This window comes from Antechinus flavipes, chromosome 5 (assembly GCF_016432865.1).
Source record: "Antechinus flavipes isolate AdamAnt ecotype Samford, QLD, Australia chromosome 5, AdamAnt_v2, whole genome shotgun sequence".
Classification (NCBI taxonomy): Eukaryota; Metazoa; Chordata; class Mammalia; order Dasyuromorphia; family Dasyuridae; genus Antechinus; species Antechinus flavipes.
Genome location: NC_067402.1, coordinates 293068685 through 293087467, shown reverse-complemented (window position 1 = coordinate 293087467; position 18783 = coordinate 293068685). Strand labels below are relative to the sequence as shown.

Below are 18783 nucleotides of genomic sequence, written 5' to 3'. Positions count from 1 at the left end.
TTAGTTAATTACTAGTTTACCTTTTATTATTATGTGAACAGTAATAAGAACATTGGATCCATTATCATAATCACCTTCACATTCATCTTCACCATTTGGCACCATCTTTGATAAAAAGTTGAATTTCTTCTCCACCCATCCTTTCCTTCGTAGAGTATTGCGGATTACCGGGTAGTGTCCATAGATGGAAAATATCTTCTTGTCCTAAAATAAAAAGAAAACATTTTGAAGTATTGAAGAAAAACAGTTCATAATATAAGATGGTCCAAAATACTGGCTTCAGAGTTTGTAGAACGTGACAAAAATTTGGTTCAGATCGAGAAGACATTGTTATTCTGGTTATGCTGCTATCATTTATCAGTATGAGCTTGGCCATGACAATGATGTCTTAGAAGATTTACAAAACTCTTTATGTAGGCAATTACCTACCTACCTACCTAGACAAGTTACACCTTAATTTACCATCTGTCAGATGGCCTCTAAAAAGAGGTCCAGTTTCGGATGTCTGAAACTCGAGGGATGTAAGTGAAGGTACCAAGGAAAGAAGCACTTGGGTGAAGCCTTGAAAAAAGGGAAGACCATGAAATGAGAAAGGAATGGAAACATTGTATTCAAAAACAGAGACACACAAAAACGTGGAGCAAAAATGGGACAAAGTACAGCTTTGACATCATGGCTGAAAGATGGCTGGGAAGTAGAATTCAAAAGGCCTAGAAAGCAAAGGCATTTGCCTTTTATTCTATTAAGAAAGGGGAGTGATGGAAGGTTTCTGAGCCCAGATCATAAGATCAAAATAAAAAGAGATGGACACCTGGGGAAGATGTATGTAGGGAATGGTATAGAAAGGAGAAGATGAAGAAGAGTCAGGTGGTTATTATAAGAAATCAGAGGAAAACAGATATAAGGGTCACTGCTGAAGGAACTGTTATGGGAATAGAAAGAGAAGATATGATAATTGAAAAATTAAGATAACAAAGATAACAAGGTTTTTGAAACTAGGTGGTGGTGATACCAAGAAAATAAAAAAAGAAGTCACATGAAGAGACAAGAGATAAGTTCATTTTTTTTTTTACCAAGTTAACAGCCTATCTCTTTTTTGGGTTAGATCTAAGCCCCATCTCATGGACAAGTTTTTAATGGTATCTTGCTTCAGGCCAATTTAGGTCCACAAAGTATTTTCCACTGTATTTTGGATTATTGGATGTGCTGGATTACTGGAAATTTATAGACTTGCTCTCTTTAGGCATATGCTCTTCTCCAATTTCCACAGTATCTCAAGAAGTATCTCCAGCAACTTAAATTCTGTGGACAATTAAGTATAAATGGCATTGACCATGTATTATAGAAGTTAACCTATATCAAATCTAAATAATAGAAGCTTTCCCTTTTATTAGATGATGTCAGTTCTCTATAAACAATATAAAACTGCTTCAATAAAAACCCGAATCAATAGGAAAGAGATCACATTGAAAAAAACAAAGTGGATGACAAATGGATATTTGGTACATATTAGTACATATGTGAATGGCAGCCCCTCAGATTGGGGTCAGATAAATTGCTTCTTGAGATACTATGAAATTGGAGAAGGGCATATGCCTAAAGATCAAGTCTGTAAATTAGAGGTCTCCTCAACTTCTGCTCCTGGCAAAACTCTCCAAACTATTATTATAGCATTTATGAGCCTTAAAGAAGAAAGTAGTAATTCCTAAGAAAATAGTCTTACTATCCCTGAGAAATAGGCTCAGTGATGGAAGGTATGGTTGAATGGCCAAGCTTCAATGGTTAGAAGACAATTTAGCAGGAACTCTCTGAAACAGTGCCCCAAAGATGTGTGATTGGTTCTGTATATGTTCAACATTCTAATAAATTATATGAAGACATGGAAATAGATATCACCAGTAGTACAGATAACAAAAATTGGGAGGAAATACCAACATTTTGGACAATAAAGCCAAGATCCAGGAAAAAAAATCCTGACACTACGTAATGATGACCAAATCAAAAACAAAGAAATTTAATACAGATAAATGACACATATTGGTTCTTATGATTTAAAAAATGATTTCACAATTATTGAAAGATGGAAACCAAGTAAATAATAGTTCTTGTGTGGGGGCAGAGCCAAGATTTCTGTAGGATTTCTGTTCTACAAAGAAATCTAGTTAAAAAACCATCCTGGAGCTTGATGGGGAAATAGAAGGAAAAAGTCACAGTGAATCTTTTATCTGATCTAGATCTGTATAGGGACACAGACAGGGAGGATGCAAACACTGGGAATGAGTTGCCCCCACAGCACTCCAGTGTTCAGGGAAAAACTGTATAGTACAGCAAGAGGAGGTAATGTACCCACACTGGGATATCATGGGAGATAGGTTAAGAACTGGTAGTTTTACTACTTGTTCCCCAGGTCTAGATCATAAATCCATATATCATAGATCATAGAGTGGAAAAGGACAAGACTCTTAAAGAGGAAGACCTTGCATAGTATACCAAGAAAGAAAGCATAGCAAATATATTTGGCTCAGACTCCATATTCAAAGCAGGTCTTAACTTCCAGATCAAGCCCAGGCTACAGAGGAATATCCAAGTATGAATATCAGATCAAAAGGGAGGCTACAATAATGCCATTTTGAATCTACAGAACTTCCTAGATGGCTGACAGAAGCATAATCCAGCAACATCTATTCTTGTTCAGATCCAAACCCAGGTCAGCAATTTGCAGAGCACAGACTGTGCAGGGTAAAGGGGAAACAAAGTTTGCCCTAGATCAAACCACTTTGGGAGCACTGAAAGCTTGCAGGGACTCAGTCCGAGATGTTCCTGAGATCCTCGAACAACATACTCTCAAAAACCTTGAAAAAGCAGTAACAAGACAAGACCAGACCTTACCCCAAGATGTGCTCAGGAGTTCAGCCAACACTTAAGTCTTTACACTTGTCAAACACAAGGTACAGTCATTTACTGCTATAAATTGTATGTCTGTTCTATTCCACTGATCCACCTTTGTATTTCTTAGCCAGTACCAGATAAACTATTTTTCTCAGTTACATATTAATTTTTTTTTTACATTTTTACTTTGTTTTTAAAACTTTACCTTTTTTGGTTTGATTTCCTTCTCCAACTCACTTTATTTTTTAATAATTTATTTATGTATTTAATGTTTTTCCTAGTTACATTTAAAACCATTTTTATATTTGTTTTTAAAACTTTTGAGCTCCAGATTCTCTCCCTTATTCCCACACCCCATCCCTATTATGAATACACATCTGAAATTATGCAAAACATTTCTATAAAAGTCATATTGCAAAAGAAAACATAGATCATGATTTCCCCACAACCAAAAAGAAAACTTTTAATAAAGCAAAAAAAAGTATGCTTCTATCTGTCTTCAGACAGTTAGTTCTTTCTCTAGGCAAGAATAGCATTAAGTCCGCCAGAGTAATCTTGGATTACTGTATTGCTGAGAATAGCAACGTCATTCACTGCTGATTATCCCACAACATTGCTATTACTTTGTACACAAACATATTTCACTTTGCATGAGGTCATGGAGAACTTTCCAGGCTTCTCTGAGAGCATCTTGTTCATCATTTTTTATAAAATAGTAGTATTCTATCATAACCACATATCCTAATTTATTCAGTCATTCCCCAGTTGATGGACATTCTCTCAATTTCCAATTCTTTGCCCTGAGAAAAGAGCTGCTATAAATATTTTTGCACGTATATGTACTTTTCCTTTTTTATCTCTTTTGGGACACTAGTAGTGTCCCAAAGTAGGATGCCTAGTAGTGATATTGTTAAGTTAAAGGCGTGAATTTGTAGGTCGTCTTTGGGCATAAATCATATCTTTTGATCATTTATCAATTGGGAAATGGCTCCTTTTTTAAAAACAAATTTGACTCAGTTCCCTACACATTTGAGAAATAAGGCCTTTACTTGCTTAAAAATTCTTTTCCTAATTACTATTGCTAACTATTTCCCCATTTATTCTCTTCTCTTTCTCCTTTCACCCTGTCCCTCCACAAAAGTATTTTGTTTCTGACCACACCTTCCCCCTATATGCTCTCTCTTCCATCACTTCCTTCTTTCTCATATTCACCCCTTCCCCTCCTAGTCACCTGCAGGGTAAGATAGATTTCTATACCCATACCCATTTTGAGTTACATTTAAGGTTCAGTCATTCTCCTCCTTTCCCCCTTTCCTTTTTTCTAGTACCTAAAAGCTTTTTCTAGTACCAGATAAAGTTTTGATAATTACTGCCTTGAAGTATAATTTAAACCTCCTTCCTTTACTAAAAGTTTTAAAGAGAATTTAAAATGTTTTTCTAAATTAAATTAGAATATTTAAGTAAAACAATTTAGAAAAGAAATGAAAACTATGGAAGAAAAGGTTGGAAAAGGAATTAACAACAACTTGGTATGAGCTGTTGCCCAAGCAGCAAACTCCCTGAAAATTTGAAATAGCAAATAAAAACCAATAACTTTTGAGATAACCAAATGATCAAATGAAACATTATTTATAAAAGTACTTGGCAAAATTCTTGCCACAGAGTAAGTGCTAAATATAAGAAAATAGAAGATATCTTTGAATGGTAAAACAGACCAAAGAGAAAAATGGGAATCAAGGGACTACCATGATTAAAAATAAGAAGAACCTTGATATCATGTTTCAAGAAATATTAAAACTGCTAAAATTCCTTAAATCTAGAGAGCAAAGTATAAACAAAGAATTCCAGCTGCCTCCTGAAACTCCAAAATGAAAATTCCAAGTACCATTACTGCCAAAACCCAGAGATTCCAGATCAAAGAAAAAAATCCTGCAAGTAGCCAGAAGAATAAAAGAATTGAAATACTAAGGAGACACAATCAGGATCATATATGGCTTAACAATCACCTCTATGAAGGAACAGACAACTTGGAATACTCTATTCCAAAAAGCAAAAGCCATGAGTATATAACCTAAAATAACTTACCCAGCAAAACTGAAAATAATTCAACAGTGAGGGAAAAAAGATCTTTAATGAAAGAGGACTTCCAATCATTCCCGATGAAAAGACCAGAGTTACAGAGAAACTGAAAATTAAACATAGGAATCAAAATAAAAATCAAAACCGTATACATGAATATTGATAAAGGATTAAATAAGGATAAATTGCTTAATGTAATTTAATAATTACATGCCCAGGAGTGGTATTGTCATGCCTTAATGATCTTAAGAACAAAAAAAAAATACCACCTTCTATTGATCAAGGACTTGGAATGAAAAATGAAATAAATTATTTTTAGGAGATGGCCAACATGGAAGTTTATTTTGATTGACTATATATTTCTATAACAAGCTCTGTGTGTGAGTATGAATATGTATGTGTACTTTCCTCTGACGGAAGCAGGTTTGAGATGGGCTGATGAAGCGGCAGATTTTGGCTTATTAAAGACATATAATTTTAAACCTGATAGTTCTTTGTGGAATAGAGCTGTAGGCTTTCATGGAATGCCAAGCTCAATGAAGCTATAATATAACATGGTAACTTGAAAAGCTCATGATTTCCCCTAAGCTGCATTGAGAGGGGGTAATTCCATTGAATTCAATTCTGGGAACCATATTGGCCAAAGAACATTAACAAGCTGGAAAACATCCAGATGCTTCCAGGAGAAGGATAATGAGATGGCTAGAGGCCTTGCCATACGAGAAAAGACTGAATCACTTAATCAGAAAGTAGTCTTGGAGGGACACATGACAGATGTTTTCAGTATCTGAAAGGTAACAATTAGAACTAGGAAAAATGAACAGAAATAGCATAAAGGTAGATTTAGGGTCTCCTGAAGGAAAAATTTCCTAATGGTATAAGCTGTTCCAAAGTAGAAATGCATCCCTGGGCCTTTGGACATATAATTACCTAAACCTGGAATAGCCTTTCCCCTGGAATAAGCTTTCCCTCTCCCTGACCCTTGGGAGCCCTCCCCAGGATATGTCAAGGGCTCAGTTCAACACACACTTTCTACAAAGGCCTTTCCTAATTTCCCCACATGTTAGGATTTTCACTGCCTTCAAATGATTTGGTGCTTATTTTGTAAGAGTTTTGCCATCCCTCATTCATCTGTATTATTCCTCCCTTCTTCCCCCAACTCTTATGACAGAAGAGAGTCCTAGTAAAAAAGAGGTTGTTGAGTTGGAGGTCTCTGTAACCTCTTTGCTTGACAAATGACTGTTTTATGAGTTTCATTTCACAATTACAAAGCAAAATCTATTCTTCTCTTAGTACATGCTTAATCCACGTGTGACTTGATTTGTTCCCAATGAAAGCCTTCGAACATCTGGAAGCATTTATCATATTGTCCCATTAGCCTTCTCTTATTCTAGCTGTATTCTCAAATGTGCTTCAAGGACTCCTCCTCTGGTGTATTCCAAAGCCACTCACCTTGCTGATGGTAACAATGTTTGAGCAGTCTCTTTATCCAAGAATAGTCCCCCCATGAATGCTCTGAAGTGGAGTCTGAGCAAGTGGGACCAAGTTATCCCTGCTAGGGGGATTTTAGATTTATATTGGTGAAGCCTGAAATCACGCTTCCTTTCTGTGCTGCGGCTGCTCCACACACTCAGCTTATCCAGATCCAAAAGTTAATCAGAACACCCAGATCATTTTCCATATGAACCCATTCTTAAGTCTTTCCTGTCTCCCTGATTCTGGTATTTTATGATTGATCCTTTGACCCTAAATACAGGGTTGTAAATATAGTCTATGAAGGTCATTCTTAATCTTGATTGAAATCACAGCTTCTCAGTGGTAGAAGGAACTCCAAACATCATGGTCTCTTATCCTGTGGTCTATGAATTGTTGTTTTAAAGTATTTTGGTAACCGTTTCAATGTAATTAGCTTTTTTGTTCCAACAGACTGACTGCCAAAGAAATACATAACATACAAAAAGCTTAGAGGACTTCTGATTTAGACCAAACTGTCTATAAACAAAATTCCCTTCTCTACTTTCTGTAACAAATATTCACTTTACTTTACTTTAGAGTTTCCAGCAAAGAGGAATACATTACTTCTCAATTTTCCTTTTGTCCTCTGCACAACAGATTGATGATTAAGAGATTCTTGGTTTTGTTACTCATGCTCCATTATTGATTTATACAGAACCTGCTGTCCATTTAAGTTCCAACTTCTTTTTCATACAAACAATTGTGTAGTTATATTTCTCTAAAACTCTGCCACTAAAATGGATTTTGGGAAACAAAACATAAGACTTTACATTCATCTCAATTACATTTCTTCTTAATAAATTCAGCTCATCACTTCAATTTACCAAAATCCTCTGGTGTCCTGTGAAACAAGGTGATCACTCTTAACTTCACTAGAGATAATTTAATAATTAACTCAGCAATGGTAACTACTCATCCCTTAGGTATGCATTCAATTGTACAATCCTTTGTGTCTTTCACAAATTGGATACCTGTGCCATATAAGCCTTCATTTAAATAATTACCAGAATATTGAACAAGGTAGAACCAATGAACCTCATCTATAACCTTGCACAAATTCTCATAATTTTTCACAGTAGCAGAACCCATCACTTGAAACAACACTTCAGCAAAACTTGTGTAACAAATCCATTTGACCCTGGGCAAGTCACTTAACCCCCATTATATCAGCAAATAAACAAATAAATAAATAAGCAAATAAATAAATGGGATGAATGAATGAATAAGTAAATAAAGCCATTCAAATTATATTATTTTAAAATGCTGCTGCCTCTCCTTCCTCCTCCTCTCATCACCACTATCACCATTCACCACTTCCTTCAGTGTTTCTGAACTAGAGCTACATTTTTATCTCATCCTCTCCACCTTACTCTAAGTAACACACAACTATCCACCTAAGCTATCAATTAGATTGCATATCATACTTTACTAGGTATCTTCAGGTTTACCAATGGTTATGAAAGTCAGCTTCTTAGTCATGTCAGCTATCATGTCAATCTCTAATGGTTCTGCATGAGCAGATCACTGTATGTTATTAGCATAAATAGCAAATTGCTTCAGAAATACTGTGCTAAATTAAGACTTCCCCCTCCAGGCTGACATCTAGTGTTGCCAATTATTCTGTGTAACCCTGGAGATTTCTTTGAGCCTGTCACTATTGAGTCTTGGAGTTAACATCAACTCTTTCTTGAGTGGGGGCCTCCCTAGGCTAAGAAGAAGCCTCAGGCTGTGGCAAACTGTCAGTCAATTCAGTGTCAATAATATATAGACCCATATCATAGGGGTCAGTCCTGAAAACCATCCCTGAATCATACTGCCTTGGAGAAGCAACAGGTATAAAAGAGAGAGAACTAAATGTTTCAGCAGGAGAAACAGGGAAGTGAATTCCAAATTAGTCCTAAGTGTTCTGGAGAGATCCCTTTTGGAGTAGTTCAAGTCCATGGCTACAACTACTAAAGATCATGAGACCAAACAGGCCTAGGGAGCTTGACAGAACTGCTTAATACATTTTCATTTTTTTTACCTTGTCATATCATTTCTAAATTGTTAGCCTCTTTTCCTTCATAAACAAACATTTTGGGGAGGCACCTCGGAGGCACAGTGAATAGAGCACCAACCCTGACGTCAGGAGAACCTGAGTTCATATCTGACCTCAGACACTTAACACTTCCTAGCTGTGTGACACTAGCTGGGCAAGTCACTTAACCCCAAATGTCTCAGCAAACAAACAAAACATTTTCCTTAAAGTCAAGAAGACTAGGTTATCATAAGGACGTGAGTTCAAGAATCAGAGACCCAAAATATGGTGGCAGTAGAAACAGGAAAAGGTCAATGAATTACTCACTTGTACTAAGTGATTGAATTATTAAGTACCTAATATGTGCAAGACACTATGCTAAGTACAAAAAGAGGCAAAAGACAATCCCTTCCTAAGTTCAGATGTGCACTTTAGAAAATCACATTGGTGGCTGAATGCAGGTTGGATTGGAAAGGGGAGAAATTGGAATCAAGCACATCAGTTCTGCCCCACCCCAGCAGTTATTGAAATAATTCAAGGGTGAGGTGGTAAGGGCCTGAGAGAAGGGAGCATTTTGGAGAGATGCAGCAAAGGTGAAAATAACAAAAGATGCTATAGACGTGAAATCAAGAGATGCTGCAGAGATGAAATCAAGAAGAGATGCTGCAGAGGTGAAATCAACAAGGGATGCTGCAGAGGTGAAATCAACAAGAGATGCTGCAGAGGTGAAATCAATTAGCATTACTGCAGAAGTGAAACCAACAAGAGATGCTGCAGAGGTGAAATCAACAAGATGCTGCAGAGGTGAAATCAACAAGATGCTGCAGAGGTGAAATCAACAAGAGATGCTGCAGAGGTGAAATCAACAAGATGCAGCAGAGGTGAAATCAACAAGAGATGCTGCAGATCAAGAGATGCTGCAGAAGTGAAAGCAAGAGATGCTGCAGAGATGAAAGCAAGAGATTCTGCAAAGGTGAAAGCAAGAGATGCTGCAGAGGTGAGATCAACAGGTTTGAGTATTTGGATATGAGGGCAAGGAAGACAAAAGTGTGTCCAGGATAATCCCTAGCTTGTAGGTCTGAGAGCCCAAGAGGGTAGTGTTACCTTCTATAGCAAGTAATAGGGAAATTAGGGAGAGGGAAGGTTTGGAGGGAAAGATGAGTTCAGTTTTAGACCTACTGAGCTTAAGATGTCTATTGAGCTTCTAGTCTGAGATGTCTTGAAAGGCAATTGAAAATGAGATTCAAGATCAGTAGAGAGGTGGAGGAAGGAAAGATAGATTTGAGAATAAGTATGGAGAAGATAATTAAATCCATGGGAGTTCATGAGATCACTAGTGAAATAATCTGGAGGGAGAAGAGAAGAGGTCACAATTGGCATGAAGACCCAGATAAGTGAATGGGCCCAGAATATCTCTGAAATCAGGAAATCATGCCACATCCAAGACCAAGAAGGTAAAGGAAGTTTAGTATCTAAAACTAGGACATAAGATTGGTGAAAGTTGGGCAAGAAATAAAAGATCAAAGCCTATAGACCAAAGGCAAAGTCTTTTGGATCAAGGAGAAGCTGGATAACATGCTATATATAGTATGAAGAGCCTGAGATTAAGTCTTGGAAAAATGGGTTGAAATCCCAGATCTGGCACTTAAAAGTCATGTGATCTTGGCCACATCACTTAACTCCACTAGACCTGAGTTTTCCCATCTCTAAAATTTGTCTACGGGACTAGGAACAGCCTGGCCTACTTAATTAAGTTCTAGGAAGTTAAGTACCAAATAAGGCTGGCTATGGGGATGATTGTTTTTTCAGCCACAGCAACTCCCATCATTTAAGGTCTGAAGGGAATGCAGACTGTGTTGGTGGATAAAGTATAAAAACCATAATAAATGTCACAAAACCCAAGTACACATCTATTCACAGGTGTATTCAGAATCACATTGTTTTATCCTACCTGACCCAAACTCTTGGCCCATGCTGGCAAGAAGGAACTCTCTATCTCCACTCTGTAAAATATTAATATTTTTATTCCTTGACAAGCAAGAACAGTTTGTTGTTCATAAGTCCTAGGAAGAAATGAACCATGTTCAACTGCCAGGACAAATTGTGGCAAAAACAAAAGAACTGGATTTTCTTTTCCTGCTATAAATTTCTTATGGTATCCATGAGGCAGTATATTAATCTTCTCTGGAAGAAGATCTCTTTTTTAGAAAAATAACCAAGTCCAGCTCTGGGCCCAGTGTCAGAAAGATATAGGTCCTTGAGTGGCTTGCAATAATTCCCACAATCTGCCAAAAAGCATCCATACCCACAAATCCTCATCAGTCTGCAAATTGCCCTTAATTAGTTAGTGGCTGCTGACCCCCCCCCATCACCCTACTCCCTTGCCTCCTTCCCCCGTGTGTTTTTAGCAGCCTAGAAGACTCAGACAACCTAAAGCTCTGATCCCTGATAGATTTGAGAATAAGTATGGAGAAGATAATTAAATCCATGGGAGCTCATGAGATCACTAGTGAAATAATCTAGAGGGAGAAGAGAAGAGGTCTGTGTTCCCCTGCTCCTTTTCTCCATTTGAAGTGGATTACTCAGAATGTGATCCAAGCTTGTGATCTACATATTCTTTCTCTGACTTTCTTCATAGGAAAACTGCATACAGAAGTGGTAACCATCTGAAGGAAAGTTCTGCTGCTCTGATTCCTGACACCCCTGATTCCAGGTACTTAACTTCAGGAGTTTTTAATTGTTTCTATGCCAAAGACTCTTTGTTCCCTCTGGCATTCAGTCTGATGAAACCTATAGATACCTCCTCAGAGTTATATAAAAATGTTAAAATAAAATACATAGAATGAAAAAGAAAAATGAAATACTGTTATCGAAATATTTTTAAAACCAAATTGAGAGATCCCAGGTTAAGAATCTATAACTACTTCATGAAGCTCGGAACTCAAAGGAGAAAGAACTTCTGGAAACTAAAACTATCTCAAGGAAAAATGATACAATTTTGAGGGGCCAAGTTATCTATCAACGATCAGGAAAAACTGCCCATCAATTCCAACTCCTATCAACAAATTCAAGATAAAGCAAAGACAAAGCCAGAACATCTTCCAAACTGCTCTTTTTTCAGATCTATTTCACAAAATTGAGTTCTCAGAGGTCCCTTAATTCAATCCCAATCCAAGCAAGTTTCTGTTCTACTAGGGGGAGAGGGACTACTTCTCCAGTTAATTAATTCTATTTGTAAGCAAGGCAAATTATTAAGACACATTTCCTTACATGTTGAAGTCAAAATCTGCCTCTATATAACTGCTCCCGCTTAGTCTGCTTTGCCTCAATTCTGAGCAAATGAGAAGGGGTAGATCCAAGAGAATTATAAAAGGGAAGATACAAGCCAAAAAGATTTCAGCAGGCTGGAACCAGGGGCTGAAACTAGGAAGCTGAAATTTCATAGATTTAAAAAAAAAGTCACCTGAACCCAAACAGGATGAAGCAGCTGTTACTAGGTACTTATTCATGACTTCCAAATACACTAATAACAAAGTCCAGTGTTGGACAATGACCATGTTTTATCTTATTTGGGGCTTACAAGGATTCTAAGAGGTATATAGGGGAGAGCATCCAGCCTGAGATTTCAATTAGTGTTTGAAACTCCCTCTGTCCATTCAGGTGGTCCTTCTTTGCCTGAACTGGCTATTACTCTGTCACAGTAAGCAAAAGTCAGGAGAGCAGGACTTTTTCTGACTTTGAGGCTAGCTCCTTATCCATTAAGACCAACAGTTTCTGAAGATGCACATCCCCATCTTCTAGATGCACAACTTGCAAGAGATAGAAGGCTGGGCTGCAGCTCAGCTTTTCATGGCTTTGAGACCAACTCTTAATCCACCCAAGATCAACAATTCTGAAGATGCATGTTCCCATTCTCTAGATGCACAACTTGCAAGGATCAGAGAAGTGAACCAATTTGTCCACCATCACAGAGCAGGGATGTGCCAATGACAGAACTGCAACCTAGGCTTCCCAGCTAACCTTAACTTCACACAGTGATAGTGAAGGGGGGCAGGTCTCTGACCTGGTCAATCCCCATTTTAAAATGGCCATTGATGAGCATGTAAAGAGAGCAACTTTACCTTCACCCTCAGGAGGAGGAAGTGTTTCTCTTGGAGAAGAAAAGACATAGTAAGATTACCATGTAAAAAGGGACTTCAGACTTCTCTCTGGCCTCTGGGATTGAATTAGGACAGAAAATTATAGGGATGCAATTTTACTTTGATATAAGGGAAAATTTGCTAAAACTTAGGAATACATAGCAGCACAATCCCATGCTAATGGACTCTCCCAGCAGGCGAGACTTGCTGTGGTACTTCTCTGGCATCCTGTAGGCCTGGATGGATCCTCCTCTCCCCAACCCATGCTTCCTGGAGGAGGCCAAAGACTTCCAAGCATCAGTGCACTTGAATCAATTTGGCTTCAGAAAGAATTCTGTAGTGCTGCAGTTGAGGGGACCCTTTGCCCACTGGTTTTGCTTCTTGCTCTGGATTGAGATCTAGGTTCAACGATAGTCCTCTTCTGATTTCTTTGATCCTTTCCTTGATCTGCCCCCCACCAAGAGAGCATTGAGCCTGTTTGGGGGGAGGGAAAGTGGGGCACTAAGACTTAGCCGAAATTACCAGGCTTTGGATGCCTGGGGTACTCCAGGCACTGATCCCTGGTCTGAGCCAGTTACAAAATATCCATCTCTTCAAGATGGTTCCTCATGAAACCAACAATGTGGTCCACGTGAGAGGGGATGAATGAATGGAAGACTTTTTAAACAACACTGTTTTAAATGTGGGTTGTTTCTGTCCATGGTGCTGCTTTCTGTTAGCTTATCAGTTTCCCAATATATATCTCCTGATCTCCACATTTCATGGGACTTTCTAAAGGCAGGCAGTTGTTGTATGTAGGGAGAGAGAATCTATCCCAGAATCCCTAGCAAGGCAGCCTCTTTCACGTCTCACATATAACAGTTTCTTGTGAAGCTGAAGAAATGACAGTTCAGTCATAAAGAAATGAGAATGTCTGAGGCACATGCCCAGGGGGCATCCCAACAAAGGCCTACCATCTGCTCTCAAGCCACCAAGCCACATTTATGGTTTAAGAAATAGCAAAATGTCAAATAGCTACTAGGCCCTTTCCATTGATCTTCTGAAAATGGCAGTGATGAGCCTCAGATAAAGGGATAGAAGAGAACCCTCGGCAACAATGGGAGGAGGAGGAGATATTGCATATTGGAGAAAAGATAAAATCAGGTTTGGGCATGTGGCTTTTAAGATGTTGGAAATGTCCAACAACAGGGAGCCAGGGATCCAGGACTGGACCTGAGGGACAAACCTGAGGTTCAATCATTTGGAGAGAAGTACAAATTGAAGCCACAGGAGTATATATGATTGCCAAAAGGTGGAAAGGCAAAAGCTTTAGCCAGCTAATAGTATACAACACAGAAGTAATCAGCAAACAAGCCTAGATCAGGAAGAGGAGTCAGAAGAACCGAGAGTGCTTTCATGGTTGGAAGGACAAGTGAGACTGTCAAGGTAATCAATAATGTCAAATGCTGCAGAGATAATGAGGATGAGGACACAAAAAAAGATCAATAGACTGAGTGTCAAGGAGATCTTTAATCATGTTGCAGAAAATAATTTCAGAGGAAAGGAATGAAAGGCAGATTACAAGGTGTGGAGAAGTGAGTGAATAGTGAGAAAGAGGAGGCAGTGAAAATAGGTAGACTATTCTTCCTGGTTGATAAGCAGTGAGAGGCAGAAGAGATCTTGGACAATAACTTAGGGGCTGAGCTAGACAGGGTCAAGAAAAGAATTATTTAGGGAAGTAGGAAAATGAAGGATTCTTTTAGGCTGAAGGAAAGGAAACACCAGACAGAACACTGTGGTTACCAAGTATCCAAATGATGACCAAAAAAAGATGTTTTCTACTATGCTTCAAACCTCCCACTATCATGGAGGCAGCCTGTATGTTTCTCCAGGATGCTTTCTGGTATGACTTAGTCATCTGCTTAAGTCTCAAAACAAAGGTTCTGACATCTTCCCTTTCAGGAAAAATCTAAGTGCTAAGGAGTCAAGCCCACCCCACTTCCAGTTTCTTTACTGTCATCAGCAAGATTGCAATCAGTGCCTCCAGTTTTCTTGACTAGATCTCTTCCTAACAGGACATTGGAGGCATTTCCAATCATTCTTGACAGTAGAGCACCCCCTCTTCTTTTATTCACATTAGGGATTCCACCCCCAGGAAAGAGGTTCTTGCCAGGGATGACTTCCTAAAAGAACTGAAGAATGCCTAAGGCAGGCAACCCAAAATGTGCAGACTCCCTGGGGTCTCTACCCACATTTTACTTCTGCTCTGAAGGATGCTCTGTGAAGGTGAAGATCATGCCCAAAGGATTGCTCCCAGCTGCCCCCGAGGATCATGTACCTTGTCCCTCTGCTGATAAGCTATTTTAAAGACTGTCTTCCAATCCATCCCTCCTCTGTTAGGCACACGTGAACCCTACACCTTGTTTCCCATTAGCCCATTGACAAGGAGGATTCCAGGGTGAGCCCACTCTTCCAAAACATGACTGATTGAAAAGTCAAAAGGATCATGCCAGTTGGAAGATTATCGCTAAAGCTCCACAGCTCAAGAAGTGGTTACTTCAGTGCTACCCCACACTGAGTCATATCCCAGATTCTGGCATAGAGTCCTAAGGGGAAGCAGGAGGGTGGGTGGTGGCAGGATCCACACTCAAAGAACCATGATCTGTAAAGACACTGGGGTGGGTGGATACATCACATCAGCCCACCCCATCCAAAAGATGAACTGTTCCATAGTTCATTCCATTCTTGATGTTCCCATCTAGCTTTCCCAGGATCCAATTCCTCTTCCCCCAGTGGCTCTGTTGCTTCACTGTGGTATCACTATGCTTGATGATAATTTTCTGGGTGTATTGCCTGCCCTCTGGTTCTTAGCTTGTCCCCTTCCTCCCCAGCTACCCTAGTTTCTTTACATACTCGGCCAAAGAGCACCAGAACCAATGCCCATGATCCCTGGGAGCGCAGCCACTTCTTAGTTGGCCACCCTGATGACTGAAAATAGATCCCACACAATCAAGTTTTGCAGGTCTTTGGGATGATTTCTGGCTCCTCACCTCTGGACTCCCATTATAGCCAGGCTCTGACAACATCCTGCACAATACAGCTCATGGACCCTCACCCAGCACTGAGTCCATCACTGCTTCCTATGGATCCTCACTTGCACTGAGGTCATCGCTGCTTTCTGTGGACCCTCACTGGCACTGAGGTCATCATTGCTTTCTGATGGAGTCTCCGGGCTCTCCCAACACTGCCAGTAATGCTTTCTGGCCCAAGGTCACACCTTGGGTTATGAAGAAAGCCTATGCAGTAGTTAAAAGAAGCAAGGGCTAAATTTCCCTCTTAGGGCTCCACCACGGTCTTCCTTTGTTCTTTCATCCCAAGAAGAGATCTCAAAGGGAAGGTACCCGAGAAAGAAATGATCTTCCCCAACTCCAAAGGCTATGCTGCAAAACGGGCACAACACACATTCAGGTCAAACCTGGTCTGCTTTATTCAGAATTAGATTTGGGACAAAGTGTGACATTCACAAGCAATTAAAGAACCCAAACTTCCTTTACGGCAGGGTCCAAGGCATCTGAAAAGAAAAGAAAAGCAGTAACAGTCCCCCAGCCTCAAGCATACCCCTACTGAGCTTGAAGCTCAGCAGCTGCTGCCGCCCCAGGAGCAGCATCCAGAGCTAAGGCTCAGGCATCTTTTGGTGTCTCTGCTTATAAGTAAGTTGGATTCAGAAAAGAAGGGACAGAGGAAGGAAGGAAGGAAGGAAAGAGAGAAAAGGAGGGAAAGAAGGAGGGAGGAAAAGAAAGGAAAAGAGGAAGGGAAGAAGAGAGGGAAGGAGGAAGGAAAAGGAAGAGAGGAAAGTACAAGAAAGAAAGGAAAGAGGAAGGAAAGAAGGAGGGAGAAAAAGAAAGGAGAGAGGTAAAGGGGGGAAGGGAAAAGAAAAGGAAGGAAAGGAGTAAAGAAAAAGAATGAGAAGGAATGAAAAAGAGAGAAAAGGAGGGAAAGAAGGAGGGAGGAAAAGAAAGAAGGAGGAAGGTAAAAAAGAGGGAGGAAGGAAAAGGAAGAGAGGAAGGAAAGAAGAAAAAGAGAAAAGGAGGGAAGAAGGAATGAAAAAGAGAGAAAGAGGAAGAGGAAAATGGGGGGAAAGAAAGGAAAAGAGGAAGAAAGGGAAGGAGGAAAGGGAAAAGGGAGAAAGAGAAGAAAGGAAAAGAGGAAGGGAAAATGGAAAGGAGAGGGGAAGTAAAGGAGGAAATGAAAGAGAAAAATAGGCGAGAAAGAATGAAGAGGAAGGAAAGGAGAAAAGGAAAAAGGGAGAGGAAAGGGAGAAGAAAGGAAGAAAAAAGGGAGAAAAGGGCAAAGAAGGAATGAAAGAAAGAAAAGGAAGAAGAGAAGAAAAGAGGAAAGCTGGAAGATGGAAGGAAGGAAGGAAACGAAGGAAAAGAGGAAGGGAAGAAGAGAGGGAAGGGAGGAAGGAATAATCTTTGAGAAGAATTGTGGTACAGATCCAAGAACATTAACCTGAGCATGATCATCACAACAATTAAACTCCAGTGCTGGCTTTGATCTGTTACTCATTATCTAACTTGGGCAAATCATGGAATTTGTTAGCTGCTACTTGAAAAATGGTCAGCTGACCATCTGTTCCAAAAATTCCCAGCTCTAATGCATTTCTGATCCTCCGAATCCATAAAATGGGCAATCCTTGCACTACTCACCTAAGGACTTTTGGAAATAGGAATGTGAGCCCATGGCAGATGCTAAGAGAAAGCTCTGGACCTTTGGACAGATAGACAGGCACCGGCACCTACATGCTCCTTCCTAAGAAACATAGACCTCCTGATCGCTCCACTTCCCCTTCGGCTTGTCTACCTCAACTCTTAAATTCCCATCAGAGAGCTCCTCTAAAATGGAAGAGAATCTCTTGATTTCACTGATGCTCCAGGACAGATCTAGAACGAACTGGCTGGGGATTTCCCCTAGGGGCTTCTCTAGCAATGATCTCGGTTGTTTTCTGATAGTATCTCAAAACTGTGGCTCAATCCACACAGGGTATATAATGGACAAGCAAAGAAAGACTCACCAGGAATATAAGGGGGCATGCACTGGTCAAGCCCTGTCCTGGCTCACCAGTCACCACCAATCATTCCAGTAATGACCCAGTACAAAGATAGTGATTCCTGGGCTGTTTATACATAGGGACAAAGGGGTCAGGCTACTGTCTTCAAGTATGTAGAAGGGTTTCGAAGTTTAGGACTCCTTGCTATGGAAGCAAGGACAAGGAAATATCAGAGTGAACATTAATAAATATCCAGCTGGTCAAGAGGAGGAAATAGCAAGACAGGAAAGAATCTTACCTCATGAATCAAAAGTCAGCCAGGTCTTCAAATACCTCATCCAGAAAAATTTTGGTCATGTCAAACCCAGGGAAAATCCAGCAGTTGGAGGAAAATCATTCTAGCTCCTAAAGCGCATTGAGACATCAGGAAGACCTCCTGACCGACGTGTGCCAGGAAACAGACACCAACAACTACTTGGGGAAACCCGGAAAATGTATTGCCCCTATGGAGCCCATAAACCCATTTCGGTGAGCCTTACACCCCAACAATAATACCAAACCACTTTTTGCTTGCTTTCTGGCAGCGATCCCTCCCACCTGGAAATTTGTGCAGGAAGAGAAACCCCAAAATCCTCTAGCTGGCAGAGGTCCAGGGGTTCCTTGGACACAGGATGTCCTGAGCATTCTCAACTACCTGTTATTGCTGACCAGTAAGGCGCCATCCATCCAATGTGGACCAAAGAACAACCTCTATATACATCAGTTTGTATCATCTGGGTTTTCTAAAGACTGGAGGGGGGGGCGCGCATGGGGAGGAGGAATAAGACCACCTGCCTACCAGAGTTGGTAGTATTTATGAAAAGACAGATTGCTTTGAACTGGCTAGAAAAAAGCTATCAGGACTGCTGAAAAAAAAACTGGATTGGGCTCTTTGGAGAGGAAGCTCATTACTGGAATCAGAGCCAGTTGTCAAGGTGTTTTAGAAAAAGCTACAGACTTCAGAAGTGCTGAAGCAGATACACTATGAGAGCTCAAGAGGAAAAAAGATATTTGAATCAGAAGATAGCAGAAATTGATGCCATTTGTGACCTATCGTTGTTGGCTCCAGGAGGGGG

The 18783-nt window shown here is 39.9% G+C and overlaps 1 protein-coding gene and 1 long non-coding RNA gene across 15 annotated transcripts in view; both read right to left on the bottom strand.

Annotated features, from left to right (window-relative positions):
* Positions 1 to 18783, bottom strand: part of TTLL8 (tubulin tyrosine ligase like 8) — a 67098-nt gene that overhangs the window by 38836 nt on the left and 9479 nt on the right. For all 14 annotated transcript variants that reach the window (XM_051962633.1, XM_051962634.1, XM_051962622.1 and 11 more), the window contains one exon: positions 75 to 204. In XM_051962633.1, the coding sequence (XP_051818593.1) occupies positions 75 to 204 (130 nt within the window). The remainder of the gene's footprint in view (positions 1 to 74; positions 205 to 18783) is intronic.
* Positions 16082 to 17960, bottom strand: LOC127538847 (uncharacterized). Its single transcript, XR_007947767.1, has 2 exons — positions 17693 to 17960; positions 16082 to 16189 (listed from the first exon to the last, which is right to left on the bottom strand). It is a non-coding gene; the product is annotated as an uncharacterized LOC127538847 (long non-coding RNA).